The 27,444-nt window shown below is 42.6% G+C and overlaps 1 protein-coding gene across 1 annotated transcript in view; it reads right to left on the reverse strand.

Moving 5' to 3' along the window:
- Positions 1–27,444, reverse strand: part of MARCHF5 (membrane associated ring-CH-type finger 5) — a 65,398-nt gene that overhangs the window by 25,128 nt on the left and 12,826 nt on the right. The window contains exons 2-3 of the mRNA XM_075935189.1: positions 18,341–18,543; positions 887–1,017 (exon numbers count right to left, since the gene is read on the reverse strand). Of these exons, the coding sequence (XP_075791304.1) occupies positions 887–1,017; positions 18,341–18,543 (334 nt within the window). The remainder of the gene's footprint in view (positions 1–886; positions 1,018–18,340; positions 18,544–27,444) is intronic.

Consider the following 27,444-nt stretch of genomic DNA (forward strand, 5'->3'; position numbering starts at 1 on the left):
CTCTGGAAAGTGACTTAAATTCTCTTTGTATAACTAAAGCAGTGATTAAGCAGGATTCTCCACCTTGTCTTACCACCAGACCTTAAATGTGAAGTGGCCTCATTTTAGAGGTCCAGTTATGTTTAACTATTTGCGTACATAACACCTTTTCTCTAAAAAACAGACTGAGGCTAAGAGCAACTTATTTCCCACAGGGAAAACAGTCATCAGCAATAACAGTTTTCAGTCACTATTGATCATACACTGGATTTGAGCGTGCAACTCAAAAAGACTCAATATTCTGTCACTAACCCTATAAGCCATCCAATCCTTTAGGTTTTCAGTGCAATGATTTTTTTAAACAACTTTGGACCAAAACCCAACCATTAAAAATAAAAGATTGACACTGTAAGTTCCATTACCACTAGACAAGTTTGAACAAAGCCAAAATGACCAAGTCCACACAAACAGAATACATGGCCAGACCATCTTAAGAACCTAGTCAGAAACTGATGTGGGTAGTGCTCAATCTGTAGGGAGGCCACATCACTATGTGACTTGTCATGATGGAAATTGTCAAAAAGTTTGCTCAATGTAAGTTACAATAAGAGATGCTGGAATCTCTGTTGTATGCATCACTATCAGGCTACTAATGTTTTAGAATCTTCTCCCTACAGTGCTTTTACAACCCTTTTGTATGCCAAGAAATTGTTGCCTTTGAATTAAAGAACAGATGCCACTAGTTACGCTTGTCTCAATTCCAGCTGGATGTATATGTTTAAAGCTGTGGCTGTGTCAGTTATAAACTATTGCAAATTTTAAAATGCAAAAGGAAAAATATAGCTAGGAGAATTTTAAGAAAGTTGTTTCAAAAGTATTAACATGTAAGAAAAAAGTTAATTTGAACCTGCATCACTGTCACAGCTCCATAGGTGACAGCTGTCCAGTAGATAGAGCCCACCATAATTCCTGCTGCAGCAAATGGACATGCTTTTGATATCAGCCGATCTGCCAGGTCCAAGACATAAACAACTGGACCTGCAATAGAAAGGAGAAGGATGCTTCAAATAAGGATGTTGAAATATGTTTTTTAAAGAAAAATTTGTAATCGCTGAAAATGTCAATGGTTACACGTGTGGGGGGGAGGGGAAGGGGGCAGCCTGCTCCCTGGGAGCCAGTGTGTACAGGGTGCTGGCTTTTAAGCTCCCCACGAGCACTAGCTCCTGCCTGACACCTCTATATCAGAGGCAGCAGTGCAAGGGGACCAGTTTAAGAGCCAGCCCCCCACAGCTACTGGCTCCCACTTGGCTCCCACTTGCCCCCCGTGCTGCTGCTTCTGATACAGAGGCAGCAGCACAGTGAGGAGGCCCTGCATGTAACGGTGCACATTAACCAATACACTTTCACATCCCTAGTTTCAAAAAAGTATACAGTAATAAAGCAATAATTGTACATTTTTGAATAAACTGATTAATGTAGCAGACTTTTGAGTCATAGATTTAAGGTCGGGATGAGACCAATAGAATATCTAGTCTGACCACCTATGTATTAAAGATACTAAATGGGACCTCCACAGCAAGCCAAACAACCAGTATTAGAGCAAAGTATTACTGTCCTAAAGAGACTAAAAACTTTTTGAACTGTCATAGATCAAGACCAGGAGGGACTGAGATAAACCAATCCCAGAGGCCCCTGAAAGGGCAAATAACTGCTTTAGTGAGATATATCCAGATAATCTTGGCAAGTGACTCCTGTCCCATGTTACAGAAAGCCAAAAAACCCTAGTCCCCTGTCAATATGACCTGGGGTGTTAGTTTAAATATGCTCAGAGTATAGCATAAGGGTCCCTGATTAAGGTCTCTGTGTGTTACTGCTGTATAAATAATAAAGTATTTCAGACTGTACATTAATTAAGGTATTTTTAATATTAGAATGTACTGGCACTACATAATGTAAGTATTGCCACCATGGTACTGACATACACATCTCACAGTAGCTTTAAATATAAAATAGCCCAGACCCATTGATCTCTATGAGAAAAATACCTTTCAAGCAGTGATATGGTCTTCTCCACCCTGTAAATTGTCATGGTTAGTTCAGTATTGTCATTCTGGCTTGTAGAAACAAAGGACACTCGATAGTTTTGCAGTAACTTCAAAAAATGCAGTCACAGTACATCTCATTAGGGATGTAAATTCCCCTTAATCAGTTAACCGGTTAATGTTCGGTCACACTGGGGCTACCGTCAGCTTCCAGCCCCCTCCAGAGCAGCCCCTGTCCACAGCAAGCTGGACTCCCCAGCGAGAGAGGCCGCACTGGACACTGGTGCAAGTCCCTGCCTTCAGGGCCCCCGGGGTTTCACACAGACAAGGGCTGCTCCAAATAAGAACAACCACTGTCTGTAGTAGGGCTACAGCAGCCCCCCTGGCCACAGCAGAAGGGGAGCTGCTCCAGCCCTCTCCAATTACCAGTTAATTGGAACTGGTAAGCATCATCCGTTAGGAGGACTAAGAAAGTTGTTCCATGAAGTTGTGGGATAGTTCTGGATGATTCCCAAGCCCTGGGTCAAATGGAGCTGCATCTACACTGAAAAGTAATAGGATCTCATTCTGAATTGAGGTTGGATCCCAAATGTAATTGCAGTATAGTTGCACAGGTGGCTCCTATAGTACCCAAACCCATCCTTACTGGTAAAAGGCAGTGGGAGGAGTTCTTAGAGGGAACAAATGACACCTTTACTTGCGGTCATGTGTCCATTTTGACCCCGGAAGTTCTACCCCCACGGGTGGGCTTTTCTGTGGCAGGTGGGCAAGGCCTAAGGGGTCCATGGTGTGGTTAGCAGAGTCAGGAGACATGGCTAATGTGTCTCTATTTTTGGTTCAGAAAATATGGTCACCGTAGCTATATTCAAAACTGTATGAGAGTGAAACGTACAGAAGCAATCCCAAACAGAACTGTCAATGAGTATGTATTCGTTAAAACTTTATGGGAGCAATGAAAGGGATGTCTGAACCTTAAGTTTCACTTTCTGTTGTGACCATACTGACAATGGTGAGCCTCTTGTGTGTTTTATATGCAGCTTCTGCCACTGCATCCTTCAGGGGTTTATCTTCCACATCCACAGAACACCCGAGCCAGATGAGGAAGAGAAACAAAAGGACTGAAGATGACACATTTAATGAGATCCTGCAAGCCAGTGCTGCATCAGACCATGAGCATTGTGCCTGGAGACAGAAAGAGGGGAGATGATAAAGAGGGAGACAAACCAGGCCAGCAAATCCAGATGCTGCAGATGGTGGTGGACCTACAAGTTTAACAATCCCAGGGCCATTTCCTTTACAGCCCATGGGGAACTCCATTGCAGCACCTCTCTACAGTCTCCCTCATCATTCAATAAGGCCCCAGGGGCTGCTGCCCTATCCCTACCATACCATCCCAGGGGATATTAAAGACAACCACAGCTTTATATACAGTGACCTGGAAGAAAGGTATATGTATAGCTTAGAGTCCCATGTGGATACAAAATCTGTATCTGCAATCCACATCTGCAAAACAATCCACAGATATCCGCATCTACAACCACAGATGTGGATACCAATAAATATAAAACATATATCAGCAGATTTGCATGGCTCTACTGTAGCTAGCACAAACATGAATGCTATTTCCCTTCCTAAATTCGGTTGTATTAATGTATTTTTTAATTTATTTGCTTTCATTTGCATGCATTTATCAGTGATTTAGTTGTTCGTTAAAATTCTATCGTTTTGAACATAATTCCCCTTTATTAGTTCTCGATATATGATAGAATCCCCCAGCAGTTCTGAATGTAGCTAATTACTTATTACTGTATAAATGTGGCATTTTGTAGGATCAGTGACAAACAAAATTAATAGGGACATTGACAGTAGTATATTTATTCAAGCACCATACAAACCTAACAGGCCACAAAACAGCAGTCAGGTAAATCAGAATACACCATAATGCATTGCAGTGGTTCACTGCTGGAGTGCTCTTTCAAAGCCTCCTTGAGTTGCATAGCTCCATGTTGACAGTCAATCCGAGTGGAAGCTCCACACCTCCCCCCGCTTTGCTTCACAGATATTATGCAGGACACAGCAGATAACTATAACCAGGGCTCAACAAATATACTATGCCCGTGGCGAGAAGATTTCAGCCAGTCGCCCTGTTCACCAGTGGTCTGCGCATGCGCAATGCAGGTCTCGCGCGTGCATGGTGTGGGGCTGGCGAGTGGTTTTCGCTGCGATCGTCAAGCCCTGACTATAACGATTGGAATATTTTTCTCACTGAGGTCCAATCATGAGAACAACCAACTCTAGCAATTCTATAATCCACCAAAAGCGCATTCAACTGTACTCTTTAACTGCTGAGATAATAGCATCAAAGAGATTCAACTGTCACGAGCCTGAGCCAAGGAAGCAACAGATAGCAGCCCCGCTCGCAAGTCACTATTTGAATGTCAACATTACCAATGGAAATGCACCAGTCAGAAAAAGAAGTCCCTGATTGTTACTTTCTGAAAAGTCCTGTGTTCTTAAAGATGTGAGAGTGTCATGAATCATACTTGATCAGCCCACATCAAAGTCTGTAAAGCGTCCCCATTGGTCCACCAGTGCTTTTCTGTTGATTTACTCTGTGGCAAAGCAGTCTAGTGCCAAAATAAAGATATGCATGCCATCTACTGCTCCATTGCAATTCAGAAACTCCACTGCTGTAAATCCATCCACTCTATCCACACATTGCCATTGTCAAGAGACACAGTCCTACATAGCAGGAGGCAATTAATGACCCTGTACACTTGCATTACAATGGCCCACATAATGGATTTTCCAACTCCAAAGTAACGTCACATCATACTGTAGCAAACTAGCTTTGCAAGTTTCCACAATGCAATTGCCACTTTTCTCCACTACCAACATAGCTTTTATATTCTGGTGTCACTGTACTGAATTGCCTGAAGTGAGCCTGGCACACATATCCAGGAATGTGACCTTGTACATCCAAAAGTTCTGCAGCCATTGCTCCTCATGCCACTGCATTCCTGCCAGTCAGTGCTCACTTCCGAGGCCTAGAAGCAGCACTTTGCTATCTGAGCTTCTCCATGAACAGCACCAACAGCCTCCAAGAAGTTATGTTTCCCATTGATTCAGTTATTCTTGAGGCTCTGCAAATACCAGAGGATTGTACATCCTGTGCTTGCAACGTTCGTGATAAGAGTTCAAAGTTGTATGGACTCCATGATTCTGTCAGATATTGGACAGTAGGAGGGCTGTGTGGGTTTGTAGACTTTTGAAAAAAGATATGACATGGGATGGAAACTGACTCTGCTCCCAGTCACCTCTGCACAACTTGTTTCTGCCCCACCATGCTATTGCCAAAATTTTGCCAGAAGACAGTGTGCGGGATGGTGACAGGATTGCAAAACTAGAAAATCTACAATGGTGCACTGCACGTGTATCAAATACAAGCACTTCTGATGAGTGTACACACCACAGACAAAAGGAGTCAAACACACAGGCACAAGCAAAATACTTACAGCAGTGGCTTTAAGCCAACATCTCTGTATTGACCAAAGTTCATAGTGTAGATATAGCCTTACGCACCAAGAAAACTGCTAATGTTTAGATGAATACGACAAATAGGTTCATCAGAGCTGAATCATAGCCTGAAAATCTTTAATATAGATATGTGAAGAATATGAGGAAGCAGACCCACACTTTTAAAGCAGAACTAATAAACTGGAGCACTGTACTATAAAGTCATAAACTTTGTCCCTTTTTTTATTAAAGGGAGCAATATCAAATTAATAATATAATGTGCTGGTAACAAAAAAGTTTACGACTAAAACGTAGTTAAAACTTTTCACCATTTAGGGGTTTTTTTGGGCACTTCATTGTTTGAGCAATATGCAAACAAATTAATCTAACTTTCTGGTTTTACTGGACTAGCCAATACAGAAACATCTGGGTTCTAAATACTGCAGTAGAATTTTTAAGTCAAAATAAAATTATTGAGTACGAATATTTTGAACAAAACCTGGTAGTGAAAGTATATCTTGTCCATCTGTCTCTGTCCATCCATGAGTCCATTTGTTCAAAAACTCCTCCTAAATTCTAAGATCCAGGGCCACCATTTTTGGTATGCAGCTTCATCTTATCATAACTTAAAGGAAGGTCAGGGTTTGGTTGTGTCAAGACAATTGGATGTGCCTAGAATTTGATTTATTTCTCATAAAATGGAAAGGGAGGGTATGGTAAGGAGTTATATTGCAGAATGACCACAGAAAGGGCTCAGAGATGGGGACTGAGACAGTTACAACCCCATTGGGTTCAGCAGAGGTGCAAAAAGGGACAGATATCTATTATATATTTCAGAGAGTTTGACTCTGTGCGTGGTCTGTTTGTCTGTGCGTCTCTGTCCCCTAGCTGAGGGACATGCATCTGTCCCCCAACTGTGCCTGCTGCAGTTGCAGGAGCCATGGACAGGCACCTCTCACACGGCCCCCAGATGCTGGGGTTGTCCTCTCTCCCTAAGGCAGCCTGCATACTCACCCACTCAATGTTTTGCAGCTTCGAAGTTTGCAAAATAAATCCTTCAATTAATGTCCCATACATCTTTTCAGACTTCAAAAGTGGTGTACACAAAAGGAAAGCATCAATATCATAGTGTCTTTTTTTTTTTAATTCTAGCCCAATATGGAAGAGATATATAAGGTTATTCTAAAGTAAAAGTATATCAGATTATTCTGAACAGCATTATAAACCTTTCCTTATAAAAATCCTGAATTGTTTTTCAATTGTGTTATATTCTGAATACAATAGAACCTTAAAGTTAAGAACCCCTTAAGAATGGAGGTTGTTCATAACTCTGAACAAACATGTTTTTCCTTTCAAAAGTTTACAACATTGACTTAAGATTTGAAACTTTACTATGTAGAAGAAAAATGTTTAGTAGTTTACATGTAACAGTATTATATTTGCTTTTTTTTTAATCCCACCTATTGCCAGATTGCACATTTCCACTTCCAAATGAGGTGTATGGTTGATGGATCAGTTTGTACCTCTAAGGTTCCACTGTATCACCTAATTCAGAATTCTGTTTAGTACAGTAGTAGTATTTGCCAAAATGAGATCACAAGGTGGATTCCAGAGGGCACCACACACCTTTATGTTGCCCTGCTGCAACAACAAACCAATGACAGTACCCCTCAGTAAGAGTGTTCTTATTGGGTAGTGATACTTCCTGCAAGAGGCTCTTGGGTTGGTTAGCTGGAGAGAAGGTCAACTAATATTATCAAGAAAGGCAGAAAAATGCCCCTTCCTGGTCTATTTTTCACTGCAAATGGCTGAGCCACACAAAGACCAAATTATTTTAAAAACAAACATTATGACAATGCTCCTATGGCACCTTCAAATAAGGAACTAAAGTACTTCACAAATGTAATTATTTGAAACCTCAGAATACACCTGTAAGTAAGGCATAAAACCTCCCCAAGGTCACAGTGATCTCTATGGCAATGCTGAAAATAGAGTACAGATCTCTTGCTTCTCTACACAGTGCTTTAAACAACATCATATGACCTGTGAACTATATTTTAAAAATTTTTGTTTGAGTAAACTGTTCATTAAAATGGTAAATGTTAATGTCCTTCGCTACATCTTAAAGTAGCATCGATTAATATACAGTCATTCCAAATGTGCTTTAAATATAAGCATTACAACATAACATGTCATGTTAAGCTTACCAGATGTTTATCTTTATTGAATGTCTAAGAATCAATTGAATTAGGATCTTAACGTGTACATATGCAAAATGTTTACTTAAACAATTACCATAAGCTATAGTGAAATAAATGTTTCTTATTTTGCTACTAAGTGACTTTGAAAACTTATGGCCTGATTTCTGTAGCAGCTGAACACCTAACCTCTGACTAAAGTTACAGGCACCTGCACATGCTTAGCACCCCTAAAAATCCAAACCATCAAAAGTTTTAGTTGATTGCTAAATTGATCCTTCTCTCTGTGCATGCAACTATATTTGTTAAAATGAATGCAATTTGATTCCCATCTCACAATCTGGACTACTGCATCTTCATTCATCATAAATCAGTGCACATTTGGCTTGTATCTAGCCTTGCAAATTCTCTAGAAGTCTACACTGCACCCGTGGCTTGAAATAAGCTACACAATTTGAACTATGCAAATTGCATAGCTTATTTCGAGTCAATTTTGAAATAGCTTATTTTGAAATGTGGTGCTGTCTACACTTATTTTGAAATAAATCACTATTTTGAAACGTACCTTACTCCTTGTGGAATGAGGTTTATAGGGAAGTCAGAATAGCAAGCCTGTTACATTTCAAAATAACGGGCACATTTAAAAGACGTGGAATAGCGGTTTCGGGCTACCTATGGTATCCCGAAATAGCGCTGCAGTGTAGACATAGCCTAGGTGAATCAGAATTACCAAAATTATAACTATTTTAGATTCTTACTCCTGTCCCAAAACTTGCAATTTCTGCCCAGCAACAAGAAACAGAGAAAGTTGCAGTTCCAGTGTAGTCAACTCTTAATGTTATGAAGTGTTATACTACTTGGTTTTTGTTTGCTTGTTTACATAATGCTCCAGGTCCTTGAGGGAAGTGATGACTTAAGAATTTCTCCTCTCCCTTAATAAAAAATGAGCTCTAGGTTTTCAGTCCTTTGCTCTATTCAGGTCTTATGCCAGAATTATCATGATAGTATCTAGGAGGCTTCCAGTCATACACTAAGCAATACAACCTCTTACGTATGACTTCTCCTTTCTTTCTTAACCTCTCCTGAAGGGGTATAATTGTGTATTACATGGTTTTGGTTTAGTAGGGTTTTTGTTTTTTTAACATACATGCTATGTGTACAGGAGGCAAAATCAAAGTAATGTGCTATAGACTCAGAATGGCAAATGGTAAAATTTGTGATTGCTTTGTTCCTGTGGAAGTCTTGGATTAGCTCTTGAAATCTTGTCTTGCAGACTGCTTGTGTGATACAGAGCCGGAGAAGCTGAGTTGTTGACTATGATCTTCGTCCTGGAATTTTAGGTGGTCCTTCAGACATCCTGGGCTGCCCAATCTATGAAGTGACTTGAAGGTAAGGACTGAGATCTTGAACTTAGTTCAGTATTCTACAGAAACTCAATACACAGAGCCAAAAACAGGTCTGATGTGCTCATGATATCCTGTGTGGCTGAACATGCACAATGCTGCATTCAGTACTATTTAAAAGTTTCTAAGGTGCTTCATGATTTGCTGTGGGGAAGACGATGAGGGTATGTATAACTGAGGCCAGTTAATCACTTGCCTGGACAGGATTGAGTTTCCTTACCAAAAAGAGATTGTAGCAAGCATTACTTGCAGATGCTATGTGCTAATTTAGAATAAACAAAGAATCTAGGAATGCATCTAAAACTAAGAAATGAATTGACAAAACATAGGTTTCCACCTTCACCTAAAGGAGACTGCACTGTGGCTGCAAATCATTTAAAGAGCTTTCCACTGTCTCCTAATATAACCTCTCCATTGACTGTATTGAAAAAAAAACAAATATGCGTTGATCTAATCCAAACACTGGGCAATCTTCATGGGGATAATTCATATGCGATGAAGAAGATATCTGCAGCAATATGCAAGTGTCAAGTCCAAGGTTATGGAGAAAACTGACCAAATGAACAGTCTACACTCTGTAGGGTGACTAGCCAGAATACAAATAATCCCATTTTTAAAAATCCTGATTTTTGAATGCTTGGGGTTAGCAGTGCTGCAAATGATTAATAGTATTTTACAGCACCTGAGTTGCAAGAAATGAGACAAAATACCCTAGTTTTCCTTTCATCTTAACACGAATGAGAAAAAATAGATTATAGTTGTAAACAAAGTTAAGATTTTAAAACTGTAAGAAGGAAACCAAATGTTTTGTCAATATTAAAATCTTATTAGATTTTAACTAGTTGTACTGCACACAGTACTTGAAACAATATTTTGCATGGCTGATGGTAATATCATAATCATGTATTTTAATTGAGCATGTTTATGTTAAACATGTCACTGACAATGATTTGGTAGCAAGGAAATGAAATGTCTACTGAGACTTTGTGGATTCACCGTTAGAGTCCAATAGGCAAGGCCAATGCATGCATGTTAATTTATACTTCGATATATAAAATCGAGTGTACAGAAGGTTGAAATACTGGGAAACCAACTTCAAATATGTGACGGTATAAAAGGAGGAGAAATAGTAAAACAAACTACACAACAGATGGAGTTAAACTGGATTACTGAAGAGGTCAGTCCTCTGAAGTGGGGTCCGGAGGAGAAAGAAAAGTTACCTTTACGGTATCCATGTTCTTCAACAAGTGATCCTCTTCTACATTTTATTTTTCCCAAATTTTATTATTTTTCTTTTAAACCCTTTCACTGAAGTGTTCATAAGTATTTGTTCTCCTGTGAAAACTGGCTCGGCATATCCTCACTTGTAGAATACATAAGCATCTGCGCTGAGCCTGGAACCATCAAGAAAAACAGTGACCAATATGGCTTGTGCAAATCCCTTCATGGATCCAAATGTACAGACCAGCAGCTATCAAGAATCACGTATGCCCAATGGCCCTCCGTTCTTTCTTACCCTGTATAACTGAGTGTTAAGCAACGTGTTCTAATGCTTGTTCCTATCTTTTACTTAATCAGGTTATTTTTATTTGTGAGCAGCAAGGTCCGTTTCTACACACTTTGACAAACTTCCCAGTACCACACGTATGTTCAATTCTTTGCATGACAAAGCTCTGATTTCTGCTTCAGTACTGTTTAACAGCTTCTATAGCCTCTATTTCCTTCTTTTTTCTTCATTTGAAATGTCAGATTACAGACAAGGAGGTAGGTGTTTAAAACAGGAGACAGTGGAAGATATGTAACATATCAATATGCTCACTGTTGTGTGTGCCTGGATAGATCCTCTCTCCCCCTTGCATGCTTGGGAAGGTCCCTCTCTCCAGTTTGTAACTGTCTGTGCATTTGTCCTCCCAAAGCTGCAAAGGAACAAACTAAAGGCTTTCCTTTGCAGGAGACTGAAGGCTCATTTTGCAGATCAGTCCACTCTATACCTAAGTACAGTAGAGATTCTGGACAGTAGGGTTCCACTTCCATTTTATCAAAACTGGGGCTGACTACTGACTCAATGCTGTAAGATGGTTTCTTGTTTACACTCGTGGCTTGTGTAGGTTGTGTGTAGCCACATGCAGCAAAAAAAAAAGGCAGACTGCATCTTTGCTGAGGAGCATAGCTAAATGTAGCAGTGAAAGGTCTGGCGGGGTGAGAAGGGAAACAGTATTGGTTAGTGCAGGGGTCGGCAACCTATTAGGGACAAAGAGCCAAACTACATCAAAATTCAGAATAAGTGGTTAATAAAGAGATGTATCAGAATGCCCATTTGCAGAACTGAAAATATACAACTTAATATTATTGATAATTGACAGGATGATTAATAATAGCATAAATAAAACATTGTACTCACAGACTTTATTTAATGGGACTTCTGCTGCTGCATCTTTTCATACATTTATTTGACGTTTATATCATAACTGGTCAAATTCAGATTCATACACGCATTCAAACTACATGGGTAATTACATTTTTTTTTTAATTTTGAATTAATTTTTCATTTTGATTTTAAAAGTTGCATATATTTTGGGAATGACAAGAGAGCTATATTTGGTTCCATACTAAGCCATATTTGGCTCGAGAGTCAAACGTGAGTTTACGTGAGAGTTACAAATGTGACCCGCGCTTACAAACAGCGCAGTTGCATGTAACTTAATGGGGTCCGAGTTACAAACAGATCGAGTTACGGCAAAGTGTTTGGTCCGTAACTTGGAGAGCGGCTGTACTTCCACGGCTCTTTAAATGTCTGATAGAGTGCTGCGCAGAGCACTCCAGGCGAGTAAGGGCTGTGGGAGCGGTATGGTGTACTCCAGGTAATGCTGAGGGCTGGCTGCACAGGCCTTTCCACCCAATGACCCGCCCCTTCTAGGAGTGTAGAGCTAGATCCCCTCCCCACCTTTCCCAGGGCCCCAGCATAGCTATCTGCTTACCAGATCTATCTTTGTTATTAAAGGTATCTTATGGTAACACACAATAACAGGAACTCTATTGTGCTGGGCATTGTATAAATAGATAAGATAGAACCCTGTCCTAAAAGGCTTACAATACAAGAAACTCCCAATTTTTGTACTGGACCAACATGACCAGTGGAACTTTAAAAATGGATCTGCAAATCTTTACAAAAAACTGCCTTCAATGCTACAGCAAACTATAACCCTCACGTCTGCCCTTATAAAACTAATGTAGATGGTTAGTATAATGTGCCAAACAAATAACCATACAATTTTACTTTGTGTATTCGTCCCTTCTTCCCTTCCTAACATCCTTCTCTGCATCCTTCTGTGTCATACTCAAACTTGTTTTAATCTTCTTGGGGGCAGAAAATATATATTCTCTAATAATGTATATTTTTTCTAGTAACGTACTACAGTTGGACCTCCCTGATCTGGCACAATCAGGACCTGGCCGGTCTTGAACAACAGAATTTGCTGGATCAGGGGAAGCATCCCATGCCAGGGGCCCCGAGCCTCTGGCCCCTCCTACCCTCTCCCTTGCTCTGCTGCCGCTGGCCCTAGCCCCAGGCTGCCTTTGGTGCCCAGGGTTTTCCGGCTCTGGCCCACGCTGCTGCGTGCAGCCAGATTTCCCCAGACCTGTGCTGCCGTGGGTGGCAAAACTTCTCCAGCCCCGACCCCACAATGCAGCTGCTGTTGGAATTCTCTGGCTTCGTGCTGCCACAGGCAGAAATGCTTCTCTGGCCCGGGACCACATGCTGCCACAAGCACCCGGGCTTCTACAGCTGCCAGCCCCATGCTGCTGCAGACGCCTAAAGTTCCCTAGGCCCCCAGCTCTGCGCTGCCACGGGCTGCCAGGATTCTCCAGTCCCTGGCCCCACTGCTGTGGGGCTCCTCTGGCCTAGGGATGTTAAATTTCCATCGACTAGTTGATTAGTTGATAAACAGGGGAGCCAAAGCAGGGTTAGCTCCCAATTGGGAGCTAACCCTGCTGTGGCTTTGCCTTTTAAATGTATTAAGAGCCTACTGGCTAAAGCTAAAGGCTAAAGCACAGCGGGAGGGACTCAGCTTGAGCTAAGACAGCTGATTCCTGACTCATACCGGGTCTCCCCCGCTGTGCTTCTGATTTTTAAATGTATTAAGAGCCCACAGGCTCTAAATACATTTAAAAAGCAGAGGTGCAGCATCTGGGACTGGGTGCGAGCCGGTAGTGAGCTGATTCCTGCTTTGTGCCTGGTCCCAGCTACCCTTCTGCCTCCCCTGCCCTCCGCAGAGACAATGCTGGGGGGAACTGGCTTTTAAGTTGGCTCTCCCCAGCACCGGCTCCTGTTCCCCCCCTCAGAGGCAGCAATTGGGGGGGGATGTGACTGTTCTCCTGTTTCCCCCCTCAACTAGTCACTTCCCCCCATCACAGGCAGCAAGTGGGGGAGAAGTGACTAGTCGAGAGACTAGTCAAGTATCTGATAAGCTTTTGCTTATCCGATAGTCAACTAGTCACTTACATCCCTACTCTGGTCCTGCTGTCCCTGGACCCAGCCAGGTTGCTGACCTTCTTGCCATTCAGCCAGGGCTCTGTGGACCAGGAGGTCTTGGCAAACCACAGATGTTGCCCAACCAAAGAGTACTAGTTTTCAGAAGTGCAACCCATATTTGTTATCTCTGATGTGACATAAATAAATAACTAAAATAATGACGCTTCCAAAAGCCAGCTAAAGAGAAACATTCAGACAACAAATACAAAAGTTAAGGAAAAAAGCTCAAAACTATATCTGGATGATGCTCTAGGTCTGGCTACTGGCCAACTGGGAGAATTTAGGGAATCTGCAATATGCCTGTATGAACCCTATTTTTATCTGCTGCATGGAGAACTCCTTAATTTATTCAGACATGTAACAAAGCATCCAAATTATTCTATATTACTTTAGTGACCATAGTCATGGTTCTAAGAGTTGGTGCATGCCCATATAGTGTACCAACATTTCTCTGAAGATATTATTTAAAACTTAACCTTCATTTATCAATATTACCGAAATCAAAAATCAAGAGAGTCAGTTCCCTGAAAATTATGAGATTTAAAAAAAAACAACCCCCTCATTTTTGTTTAGTGTCTTGACTAATCCCCCTACATGCCTCTGCTAGAGTATGAGAGATTAATTTTAAGATGAAAAGTCAACCTTTGGTGCACAAAAATTGTTCACCTCTCACTGGATGCTCCAGTTCCTCTCCTCCTTCAGATAGAGGTACTATCATTCATTGGTTAATGTCTTGACACTTTCTTCTCTCAGTTCTCCAACACCCCCGCCCCCATATTTTTCTCCTCCATGAGCGCTATAAAATGAACAATGAACATCCAAGAAATGCAAAGTATTCTATGTATCAAGTGTTCCAGTTATTTTTCAACAAATCTGTATGAGCCACAAAGATCTTTACATAGAAGACTCTTTTGAATATCAAACACTCTTGGTAATTGCTGCAAAAACCCTAACCCATGAAGAGCTTTCTAAAACCCTACTCTAGTCTACATAGTTTCTTATAGTACACATTGCTGTAATATCTGAGTGCCTTCCAATAGTGCTTTAAAGCAACATGGGTATACGTTTGTCATGTGGTATTTTTTTTCTCATCCATTCACAGGGGGACAAGCATCTGCAGTAAGATGTCTTTTTAAAAGTATAAAGTAATTATACCTGTCAAGACACTTGGAATTGGAATTAAAACAATTAAGGTAGCGATGCTCTTCAGTTCTTGAGGAAGTTCATTTCACAGTCTCAGACTGTTTCTGGATAAAAGTTCTGCTCCCCTATTAGGCAAGCTTTAATCTTACTGATAAGAGTTCCATTGTTCCACAGAAGTGTAGTTATCCACAACCATCTTCATCTTGGTACTTGAGGCTACCTCTTAGCTATCCTGAGCCAAAGCTATGGAGTTCTTTCACGGTAAGGTATAAGACTTTTCACTTGATTTGAAATCCAATGAGAAGCCAACGGACATCACGTTTGATGTGTTCGCAGTAGCTGAACTTCCAAAGTGCTGAAGTCTTCATTCACAGATACTGCATTGCTGTAATCCAGCTGAGATGTGCAGCAATTATTTATAAGCCTTATTTTTTTTAAATCAAACCTCATATTCAAAGCACTTCAAAAACAGGTCACTACTTTTTTGCATAATTTTGATCAGCTATGTATACAGGCAGTCCCCGACTTACGCGGATCCGACTTATGTCAGATCCGCACTTACGAACGGGGCTTTTCTCGACCCGGAGCTCGTGGGCAGCGGGACCGCCCAGAGCACAGCGGTCCCGCCACCGCGTCCTCCGGGGCGAGAAAAGCTGCTCCTGGTCTCCCTGGTGTGCTGGGGAGGATTCCCCAGCACAGCAGGGAGACCCAAGCAAAGCCGCACAGGCGGCGGGACCCCGCTGCCCGTGCGGCTTTGCTCCTTTGCCCCGGAGCAAAGCCGCACAGGCGGCGGGGTCCCCCGCCTCTGCGGCTTTGCTCCTGTCTCCCTGCTGTGCTGGGGGGGACTCCCCCCCAGCACAGCAGGGAGACCCGAGCAAAGCCGCACAAAGCCTCAGAGGCTTTGCTCCGGGGCAAAGGAGCAAAGCTGCACGGGCAGCGGGGTCCGGCCGCCTGTGCGGCTCTGCTCGGGTCTCCCTGCTGTGCTGGGGGGGACTCCCCCAGCACAGCAGGGAGACAGGAGCAAAGCCGCAGAGGCGGCAGGACCTCTGCGCCTTTGCTTGGGTCTCCCTGGTCTGCTGTGGGGGAGGGGGCGCAGCTAGTGCGTCCCTCCGCCCCCCAGCAGACCAGGCTTTTGTTGCGGGATGCCTGGGGTAGAACAGCTGGGGTGCTGCCGGGTTGGTCCTGCGGGGACCTACCCGGCAATGCCCCAGCTGTTCTGTCCCAGGAGTCCAGATTCAGCCGCTGTTGAAACTGATCAGCGGCTGATTCCAGGAAGCCGGGGGCAGAGCAATTCTGCCTAGGGCTTCCTGTAGTCAGCCGCTGATCAGTTTCAGCAGCAGCTGAATCTGGAGCCAGTTCCGACTTACATACAAATTCAACTTAAGAACAAACCTATAGTCCCTATCTTGTACGTAACCCGGGGACTGCCTGTATGTTAATCAACTGCAGTATCTTTTAGTTCTTTAAAAAAATCTCAAGTATTTAAGTAGCTAAAAATAATTTGTATTTTAATTATCCTTCCAATTATACTGTGTTAGGGGCTGATTCCCTGCTCAGGACTGCAGCTGCAGGACTTCCCCAACTCCTCTGGAATGAGCAGCTGTTGGGTTCTAGGCAAAGGACTTCAGTGAGTCAAGGAAGCAGCAATTTCTCTCTGATTCTACTCCACCCTAGACTCCCACTGCTCCAGAAACCTCTCTCACAACTACTGAGATAGGGCTAATTTCTGCTAGTGATGCAGTAGTCAACTGGTAAACATCACCCCTATTGTCGGCCCAATCACAGCACAGCAGGCTCGAGCCCATCGAGGGCCAACAGGCCCCACTCATAGGATCCTGTTTAAGTGGTTAACCAGTTAAATGTAATGTTTAACTGATTAAATGGAATTTTACATCCCTAATCCATGTATAAAGGCAGAGCTTAGTGCCAAGGCCAAAGCCAAGTTCTCAGTTACAACAGAGTAGTCTACAATGCAACAAAAGATGTGCAGTACAGAGTCTCAGAGCCCAGGTCAAATGATTCAGGCCTACAGAGCTAAAAACAGCAGCGTGGCTATTTGCCAAGTTTCAGAGCCCAGGATCCAGATGAGCCCAAACATCTACACTGCTGTATTTAGCCTCATGGCAGTGACTCATAAGCCCAAATTAGTTGACCCATGCGCTGACATTTTGTGGTGTGGAAGAATCATGGGAAAAAATTTGTCTCTCATGTCATACCAACAAATCCCCTTGCAGGCACCAAGATACTGATTCATGATTAATTCACAAGTGCTAGCAATACTGATTTTTAAACAAAAATTAAGTATCTAGCTATCATGGTTGTGAAGAAAATCTCAAAAATGCAAATTGAGAAATTCATGCAGATGTGACTCTAGAGAGTCTGAAACAAAAAGCATTGAGATGTAAACTACCCCTTCTTCTTAGTGAAAAGTCAACTCTGATATCTAGTAGGAATGCAAGGGAGTAGTTGACTAGTTGAGTGGACTACTCACCTTCCCCCTCCCCTTGCTGCCTCTATATCAGCAGGGGAAGGAGGAGCCGGCTTAAAAGCCATTTTCCCCCAGCACCATCTCTACAGTGCCGCCTGCCCCACCCTATCAGAGGAAGCAGCAGGGCGAGCAGGAGAGGGGTTGATGCCTTGAAGCAGGCTGCTCGGCTTCTACTGCCTTTTAAATTGCAGAACCACAGCAGGATTTGGTCCCGGACCCAGCATAAGCCAGGACTGAGACGGCTGCCTATTGACTAATCAATTGAGTAGTCGATAACAATTCTATTCACTACTCAATGAGTTAAATACCCGCTTCTTAACATCCCTGATACCTAGTGACAATTTAAATGCCAATACTGATAACTGTTCCATCTTTCATGTCAGGAAGGAAGAGGATCAAAGAATGGCACAATTTTTGTGCCACAAGATAGTGGAGTTTGGAGATATCACCCCATCACTCCCAATCAAAGAGAAGCCTAACAGAGACCAGGTAAATACTGTAGCCCCACAGAAGAAAATCTATTGTGAGCAGCATTTTGGCAACTCATGTGAAAAGAAGTTGCAACAATATACCTCTCCCCTATTTCTTTTTTGACTACTGATAACACAACTACAATACTGTTATCTCTGGTACAGAGCAGTAGTCCCGGTGTCCTATACAAATTAAATACAGAAGTATTTTCAGGTAACATTAGGGACATTGTTACAAATCTACAGGCAGGTTTGCTTTTCTCTCTCAGCTAACTAAAAGCAGTCTAACCTATGGTCTGGAAAACCATTCTGGAGCATTATTGTAAGTGAGTTATTGGTATCTGCTACAGGGGAGAAGTTGTCCAAAGTTTCCAGGATACAGTGAACTGAACCAGGATAAATGCACTAATTGCAAATTTCCGCATTCATTTTCCAAAGAACACCAACAATTAAAATGATGAATTCACATGTCTTGGTGTGTTTCACAACACAGAAGTTTACACACCAAACAGAAATTAGATACTTCTGAATAAATTAAACTGTATTTGAATTTAACTGTACATCTCTTACCTAGCTTTGGAAATACTATTAAGTATTCTGCATTGCACTGAGGACATGCAACTCGAGCTGTACTGTTTCCTCTTTGTTTTTCATCCACCCAACGCTGTAGACAAGTCTGGTGAACCCATTTTGTAGAACCTCTACACCTGCAAGGTCTCACCCACTCGGCTGTTCGATCATCTTCATCGGTGGCAAAACACACCCAGCAACTTCTGTAATTAAACAATCACATATCAGAGACAAAAGTAGCAATGTATATAGCAATACTTAAAGATAATATCTTACATGTAAAACACTTAAACTTCCACCTAGAGAGGGCAATTACACTAGGGATGTTAATAATCACGTATGTGATTGGTAAACATGTAACCAATGGTAAACGTGTAATCATAGGCATGCGCACGGGGTGTGCCGGGGCACCCTAATGTCTGGGGCCAGCCAGCAGCTGCTGGAGGAAGAGGGGAATTTGTGATGGAGTGCCACAGCCCCTCGGCGTTAAATTCCCTGCAGCCATCTACTGGGCACTGTGGAGCAGAGAGCGCATGCGCAGCATCCTCAAACGCCGCGCAACAGGTGAAAGGGGAAACGCCAGGAATTTTAAAACCCAGTGGCCCAGCTCCAAAAGCAGCTAGGGCTCGACTACAGACAGCACCCGCCTGTCCCGGCAGCACCACGCGGCACCCGGCCCTGCAGCACCGTGCGGCGCCCCGGGGGCGCCCGAGCGTGTCCCAGCAACACCTGGCCCTGCAGCACCGTGCGGCACCCTGGGGGCACCCCCACCCAGCCTTGCAGCTTGGGCTGGCTCTGACTCCAGCCCTGCAAGATGTAAGGCAGAAGCTGAAGGTAAGGGGGGGGTGGGAAATAAGAGAAAGGGGTGAGAGAGGAAGGGGCTTTTGTGGTGAGGGAGGATGGAGGAGGAAGAAAGGGGAAGAGGTGGAAGGGGCTTGAACAGAGAGGGAGGGAAGAGGGGGAAGCCACCAAAGGGACAGGGTAGAGGAGACACAAATGCTACGGGGGAAGTGGAGACAATGAGGAAAAGGGCAGGAGGGGAGGTGTCAGTGGGAGGGGGGACAGGGTGATGCTGGAAGAGGAGAGGGTAAGGGCATTGGGGATTGGAGGGGGAGGTGCTGGAGAAAACTTGACAGAAGGGGGAGGCATGAGGAAGGTGGGGTTGGAGCAAGTCATGTGTGAGGGCAGAAGGGCATGAGGGGAATGGGGGCAGAGGATGGTGAGGGGATGGGCATCAGGGAAAAAAGGGCAAAGGGGCAGGGACAGTGAGGGGGTAGGGGGAGGCACCAGGAGGGTGAAGGGGTAAGGGAAGGTGCAAGTTAGGGTTAGGGTTATTAATATGCAATAACTAGCCAATTAGCCTGTCATAAGACGGGATTTTCAGGTCTCTCCTCCACGTCTGTCTTCTCTCCTGAGCCTCCGGTCTCTCGCTCTGTCTCTCTCTCTCTACCTCTCTCTTCCTAGTACTTCCTCCCTACCCCCCGCCCCCAGCTCTCCGCCGCCTCCTGCCTCTATCTCTGTCTCTCTCTTTCACTTCTCTTCCCCCTCCTGCCTCTCACTTGGGGGACGGCGGAGCCCAAATAGCCGTTTGGGCTCCTCACTCCCCGTGCTGCATGGGGGGCGCGGAGCCCAAACAGTCGCTTGTGCCGCTTGTTCCCACGTGGCTGCCTGGCTGAGCAGCGCAGAAGTCAGCCGAGCGCCACGGTGGGAGGCAAAGCGGGGTGGGACAGTGACGTTCATGCCCAGAGGGCGGGGCCTGGAGCCACTGTCACACCGCACATCACCACCCTGCCCCCCTTCGCCTCCCACCATGGCACTCGGCTGACTTCTGTGACTTCTGCTGGGGAGCAAGCAGCGCAAGCGGATGTTTAGGCCCTGCACTCTCCATGCAGCATGGGCCCCCCAGAGGGAACAGCCAACATTTCGGCATTACAGACTCTCAGACACTGGGCTACTATATATATATATATATATATATATATATATATATATATATATATATATAAATGATTCTGCTGGCAAAATAAGAGTTTTAAAATATTCTGAATAATTTAAGCACTCAAATCAGTTTTATAATTTAAAAATTAGTCAATTGAAAATTGTAGGCTCAAAATCTGAATCAGTTGATAGATATTTGCAAAGTATGTTCTTTATATATTATCCATGCCTCTGCCCACCTCAAAACCAATGTAAAACACATGCTTTACTATCTGATTTAATCAAAAACTATCAGCTATGCCAATAATACATACGGTCCTTGCAGAACTAAATCCCCAAATCACCTTGTGTTTGTGATGAAGGTTAACAAAGTGCTGTAATGCATCATACTGGTAGTAAAAGTCCAACATGGTCTAAAGAGTAGAGGAATTTGAATATGACAGTATCCCACTTGTTTTTCACCAAAATGTTACAAAAGCACTACCAAAAGACTTCAGTTAAAACAGCATTGTGGTTATTTTTCTATCCGGATACATTATCAATACTTGGCACTTACATAGCACTTCTAATCAAAATATCTCAAATTATTTTACAGAGGTTGAGTTATTTACAATTAGGCAAAATTACAGCATGAAGAAGTTATAAGACTGATACAGGAAGAAAGAAGACAAGTCCATTAAGTTATAGCCTCTGTTCTAACCACCAATGCATTTTGTCTCTAGGTATTTAGTATAGTGTTTCCAAAAATATGAATTATGGTTCTCTTAAAATCAGATTCTGTTATTTCACAAATCTTTCAGTGGCCTTATTAAAATGGTGCCATTGTCTAGATTTTAAGCAGCATTATCATTGTCTAGCTTGAGAGCGCCATTGGGTCCTCAAAACATAAGCTCCAAAATTAGATTTTGAAAAAGAAATTTTGTTAAATACTTACTGTTGAACACAAGAGTTTTCAGAAAAGGTTTAACTGCAGATTCGTTTATTTAAGCATCCTTATGCTATGTTTACCACTCAATTACCCGAGAACCAGAAAGGAAAAAAGTCAGCCTGAGCAGCTGAACAAAATACAAAAGAAATACTAGTTCATGACCAGTGAAAAATAAACTTAATTTAAAAGGTTAAAAACCTAACTGTTATTTCACTCTATGTGCTGAATGAGGCAGTGATTCTGTAAGAAACAACCCCAGTTTTGATCATGTAAATTAAAGATGGATGCATCTGCACAAGGAATCTGAATTAATGTTTCACAGGCAACCTTATTTCTGATGGTTCCTAGCTTCTGAGTGTTTAGCTTTGCAACCATAGTGTTATTAACTAAATATTTAATGTTTAAGTTAATTTTTTTTTTACCATGTGGTACTATACTAACACCTCCCCCCCCCCACACACACACCTTCTCCTCCCCCCCTCCACAACATGGGTCATGGGCAAGCTGGGATCTTTAGATCTTTGGAAAAGTCCTCTACTATTGGAGTAACCAGTAGTGAAAGACTTCTTATATGTGCAACTGCCACTAGAGGGGGATGGAGACACTGCCAAAGAGTTTCACAGCTATTTGATAAGACAGCAAAGGAATGTTGACTTGTGATTAACAGGTTCAGTTCAAGGTTCTGTAGGATTTCTAGCGATCATGCCGCCTTCTGTTCCTGTACAACACTCCCTTTCCAGATCTTGCCTCTGTTATTATTCCTACCCCAATTTTCTGTCCCTGTCCAGCCCCTTCAGCTCATGCCCCTAACCTTCTCCTTGCGCAGGGCTAAATTAAGACCTTAAGAGGACCTAAGCACTGAAAAGATTATGGTGCCCCCCCCCCATATGTAATTCAAAATAAAAACAATACTATACCGTAAAAATCTCATTTTTTTTGGTGCCCCTGCTTTGCTGGTGCCCTAAGCACGTGTTTAGCCTGCCTATTGGGAAATCCAGCCCTGACCTCCCTACATTCCTCACCTTTCTGCACTGAGTCAAGGAGCTTCCTCCTTCCCCTCTGTACTGAAAGGTGGTTCGATTTAAATCAACAAGAAAAAGCTTTGATTTTAGGGATGTTAACAGGTAACCAGTAATGGCTGGAGCAGCCCATCTCCCCACCAGCTGTGAGCAAGGGGCTGCTCCAGCCCCACAGGGCTCGCCACAGGCTGGGAGCACTCCAGCCTGGCCAAAGCAGCCTCCATTCATGGGGAGGTGGGGAACAATCCAGCCCTCCCGTGGCAGGCTGGGGGGGCCACCCCCCACTTGCTTCCATTTAATTAACTGATTAAACTTAACATTTAATTGGTTAATTAAATAAGATTTTACACCCCTATTATATAACTAGCCAATCAGCCCATCATAAAACGAGATTTTCAGGTCTCTCCTCCATGTCCGTCTTCTCTCCTGAGCCTTCTCTCAGGAGCCCAGCTGAGCGGCGCAGAAGTCAGCCGAGCACCACAGCGGGAGGCAACAGCGCCACCAGGGGGAACAGCCAGCGTTTCAGCATTACAGAGTCACAGACATTGGGCTACTATATATATGATAGCATTAAATCTGAACTCATCTCACTTTCAGCTTCCAATAGTGTTAAAATTGGTGGGACTGTACAGGCAGTGAATAATGGCTACAAAGCTTACTATATATGCACTTCTGCAGTTTTAGCCCTTATGCTTATGAAGATAAGCACGGTAATGGTTCACACTGAGAAGGCTGTGTTTCTCAGTCTGACTCGAAAGACATCTTGAAACAAACTTGCTAATTTTTGCTGTTCATTTTTTTTAGGAAGTGTCCTACTTTTCCCGGCTCCATCAGCAGTAATGCCACAGGCATTTTGATTGCCCCATTTCCATTATGTGCCCAGAGCAGGTCCAGGTGACAGGATGATAAAAATGCCCCAAGTACAAGGAACTACCACTGTCAAGCAACAAGATGACAAGGGACAGGAAGGCAGTGGTGAGACCACTATTAACAAGTAAAATCAGTTCACATTAATGCCTGTCAGCAACATCTTAATCACTGATACAGTGAAGGGCAATATAGGCTAGAATGTTTACACATCAAAGTTATTTCAGAATAACTGGTGTTATTCCAAAATAACAGAAAAAGTGTTCTTCCTTCAACTTTCTGGTGTGTAGTGTGCTAAAAGCCGAATTGAGCTATTTCGACTTCAGCTATGCTACTGTCTTAGCTGAACTTGTGTATCTTCATTTGATTTTTGCTCTGCTGTATAGACATACCCTAAATTGTGCCACGAGTGGCCCTTAATCTCAAAGCGTTGCAAGATCATCATCACAAAGATGGTCTCCCAGGATAGGGTAGTTTTGCTAACTGTGTTTGCATACTTAGAATTTGCAGGGTGTGCCTACTGAACCATAGCACATTGATTGGATGCAGAGGGAGCCACTGCTCCCACAGTCAACGTTATGTGCAATGAGCATGCACCTCACTTCATGTGCCCTTGCTTTAAATGTGTGTTGCTTTTGTAATACGAGTAGGAAAAAACCTACATGAATTAATACCAGAGGCAACCCTGTTCATGGGCATTGGTAGACAAAATATCCCGTAGAACCCCAATGGGCCGCATGCAGCCCTCAGATTGCTCACTACTGCACTGATACATGCAGTAAACAAGAAAACTCCATTCACATAGGTGAGACAATAGCTAAGTGTTTAGTTTCATAAAAATATTCTCATATACTTCACTCTTCATAATATTTCTCTCTCATTACCTGAAAGTAGAATTAAATTATCTGAAGTAATCATAGTTTATTGTAGATAATACCCTCTGTTATCATAAGCCTCTGTTAGGAAAGTGGCAGTTCCCTCTTATTAAATGTTGGATAAAAGACAAGTCAAAATAACCACTTTACTCTTGCTTCTGTGCTTTATGAATAAAATCCAGATTTTGTTTAGGAGAAAACTGTCTGTAGGGATCATATTGAATAATTGGGTCAGGTTTGTCCAAGAGGACTGATTTAACTTCCCATTTTAATAAGTTTATGCTTCTTACAGAACTGTTTTGCTTCCTTAAAGTGATAAAATTTAACCTTGACACCAAGGAGATGATTAGATATGACACTAATATTACAGAGACATAGGCTAATCTCAATAAGGACTGTATCAGTAAGACATGAATTGAATCATTCCTTAGTCATCTGTGATTCTACTGCAAAATCTATATGGAACTGGGCAAGCCATTCCATGGCCTTCTTGAAGAACACTAGAAGATCTGGCTGAGTGAATACATTTGAAAATTCCTAAGGCCTTTCCATCTTATGATCCAGAGAATCTCCTGAAGTATAAGCATCTAAGAAAATTACAACTAAGGATTTAGTACAACTAAAGGGATTATATAAATATAGTTGCTAGATAAGATCCCCAAAATTCCTCATTCAATATTAGATTCTTGTTCAACAATATTTCAGCAATACAAACTGCTCATTTATCTCATCATTTAAAAAAAATGTCCTACTCGTTGTCTTCCAGGTATATAGGGAGACTGCTCTCTCCTGTCTCTAGTATCAATGATTCTTTCAGTTCTAGAAGCCTATTTTGCCTGTATCAGTTATCCCGAGACTGAAGATTCAGGGTTTCTATTTCAGGGTGTGTCTACATAGCACCCTAAACTCAAAATAAAATATGCAATTCACTCTATGCAAATTGCGTATCTTATTTCGAATCTATTTCAAAATAGCTTATTTTGAAATTTGACATGTCTACACAGCGTCAAATTTTGAAACAACACAAGATTTCGAAACATTCCTTAACTCTCGTGGAACAAGAGATACAAAAATGCCGAAATAATGCTCCCGTTATTTCAAAAAATATTTCAAAGTAAGAGGTGGCTTGTTAAGAAGTGGGGTAGCTCTTTTGGGATGCTGGAGGCATCCCAAAATAACTGTGCAGTGTAGACGTACTCTCAGAGGCTGTAAAGTTTATTTGCCCTTCTTATGAGTCAGAGGATAGAGAAGAGAAGACTATAGGATTGCTAGAAATTCCACAAAGTCCTTCTGGTAAAGCAATCCTCTAACATAGACCAGCAAGCAACAGCAATCAGTGGAGCACTCAGGCCATGACAGAAACCACACATGATCTTCTGGAGATAAAAGGGCCAGAGAACCTTGTTCATCTATTTGCTACTTCCTAGCAAGACAGAATCCTGAGACCAAAATGTTGTAGTCATGTAGTTCCTCTACCACTGGGATCTGCAAGTCATCTTTAGAAATCCAGCTTGTAGCTTTTATTTTTAAATGAATGAGGTTCCATGGCAGGGCTGGATAACTCAGCTAAAGCTGTTGACTGCACTACTACAAGATACCAAAGAAATATAAAGTCTATTCAAATACTGATGAAACAGAAGTCTGGCAACGTACCAGCGCAACACCTATTGCACAAGTCATTATATGAGTACCCTTTGAATGAAGCTCCATATTGGTTTTATATTCAAAATATAAATGAAAGAATGTTCTTGTTTTTTCATAAGGTATGAAAAATACATGCATCTTTTAAAAATTATTTTTAGCAACTCTATCCAGTTTGCCAGGAAACTATTTAAACCATATAAAAAAAGAAAATAATCACATAATATCCTTTATATACTTTAAACCTTTAGCCATGCATGAATAATGAATAGCAATCCCTTGTAGTCTGTCATCAGCTTATCTTTCTATTGACAGTTGCTGCAGCAGAAAGAGCTAAATAAAACCACTTGGTACTTGCCAGATTTTCCATTTTCTTGTATTGAATAAAACATTACCTTGATCCTACTACTGAAACAGGTCACTACTCAGATAACCTGAAAGAGAGAAGGCCTGGCAAGGTGAAACAAACCATCATTCCTGACTGAAACTCAAACCTTGTTCCTTGATGCTCTCTCTAAAACCAAAAACTCATGTATTTTTCAATACTGTCTTGACTTTAAACAATTAAGCCATATAATCAGTTTAGCTTTGGAGTTATATAGTTACAGCTACCTTCTGATTCTCCCCCTTGCTTGTAAAATCTGCAGTCTCAAAATCTCTCTTTTGATCAGCAAGAATTAACAAAGACAATCTCACCAATTCAAGTTTTCTCCAAAACACAACTAAACCATGAGTTGTTTTTAGGGGAAAAAATTGTATCCTACCCACCCTTCCTTTAATTGGTTAACAAGTTAAACACCAGCTTTAACCAGTTCAATGATTAAACAGGATTTTACATCCTTAGTTCCTTCCTCTAAACTGGGTTACATGCATGAGGCTGGTGGCTCCTGCCTGCCCCCATCACCTGCTGCTGTCTCTATCAGATATCGTGCAGGGATGGGGGAAGCAACTCACCATTAACTGGAGTGCGCCAGGAGCTGACTTTTAAGATGGCTCCCTGTGAATACTGGGAACCTGTGTGTAACCATGAAGGTTAACCAAAGAGCCCACACTCATCAGTTAACCGTGTACACATTTATGCTTTCACATCCCTAGTCAAAACCAGATCCTGGGGCAGCTGGATCCTCCAGTCACCTGATCCCCATATTTCTCTCATCCACCACTGTCTCATCTTCACTGTTCACAGCAGGGGCCTGAAATTCAGGCTACTCAGAAGTATCCATGGTGCCATGGGAGGGTCTCCTCACAGAGTAGGGAATCTATCTCTTTATAGAAAGCGGCAAGTCTGCTGCTCTGCACGATATCTATTGTTGTTCTCCCTGGACTTGCTGCAGCTCTGGCTTTCAAACAGCACTGCTGTTGATCCTGTCATAGCTTTTATCTTGCATCCCCTGAGCAATCTGCTCATAGCCATTGAGGTTTCTATGGCTGGTTTCGAGTTGTGCTGCATAGCCTCTTCTCCCCACAGGTTCAGGTAATCCAATATCTCCAGTCTACTCTAAGATGGAGTGTGTAGCCAACATGGTCAGCTGGGCAGTTGCTAACAGAAAGCAACTAGATGTGCTCATCCAGCCAGGAAATCAGGAAAAGAAATTTCAAAATATTCATGGGGCTAATCCTATAAAGGGGGGAAGGGGCTTCTTGTCCACGTGACCCCTTAGGTCCGTGGTCACCAACCAGTAGATCGCGATCTACCAGTAGCTCTCAGGGGCTCTAAGAGTAGCTCTTGAGCACTCTCTGAACTGTGCACCTGTGCAGTACATTTACATTAGATTTCCCTATGTAATGTAGGCGGGGCTTCAAGGAAGGGGCGGGGCAGTAGATCTTCGCCTGTTC

Source organism: Pelodiscus sinensis, chromosome 8 (genome assembly GCF_049634645.1).
Source record: "Pelodiscus sinensis isolate JC-2024 chromosome 8, ASM4963464v1, whole genome shotgun sequence".
Lineage (NCBI taxonomy): Eukaryota > Metazoa > Chordata > Testudines > Trionychidae > Pelodiscus > Pelodiscus sinensis.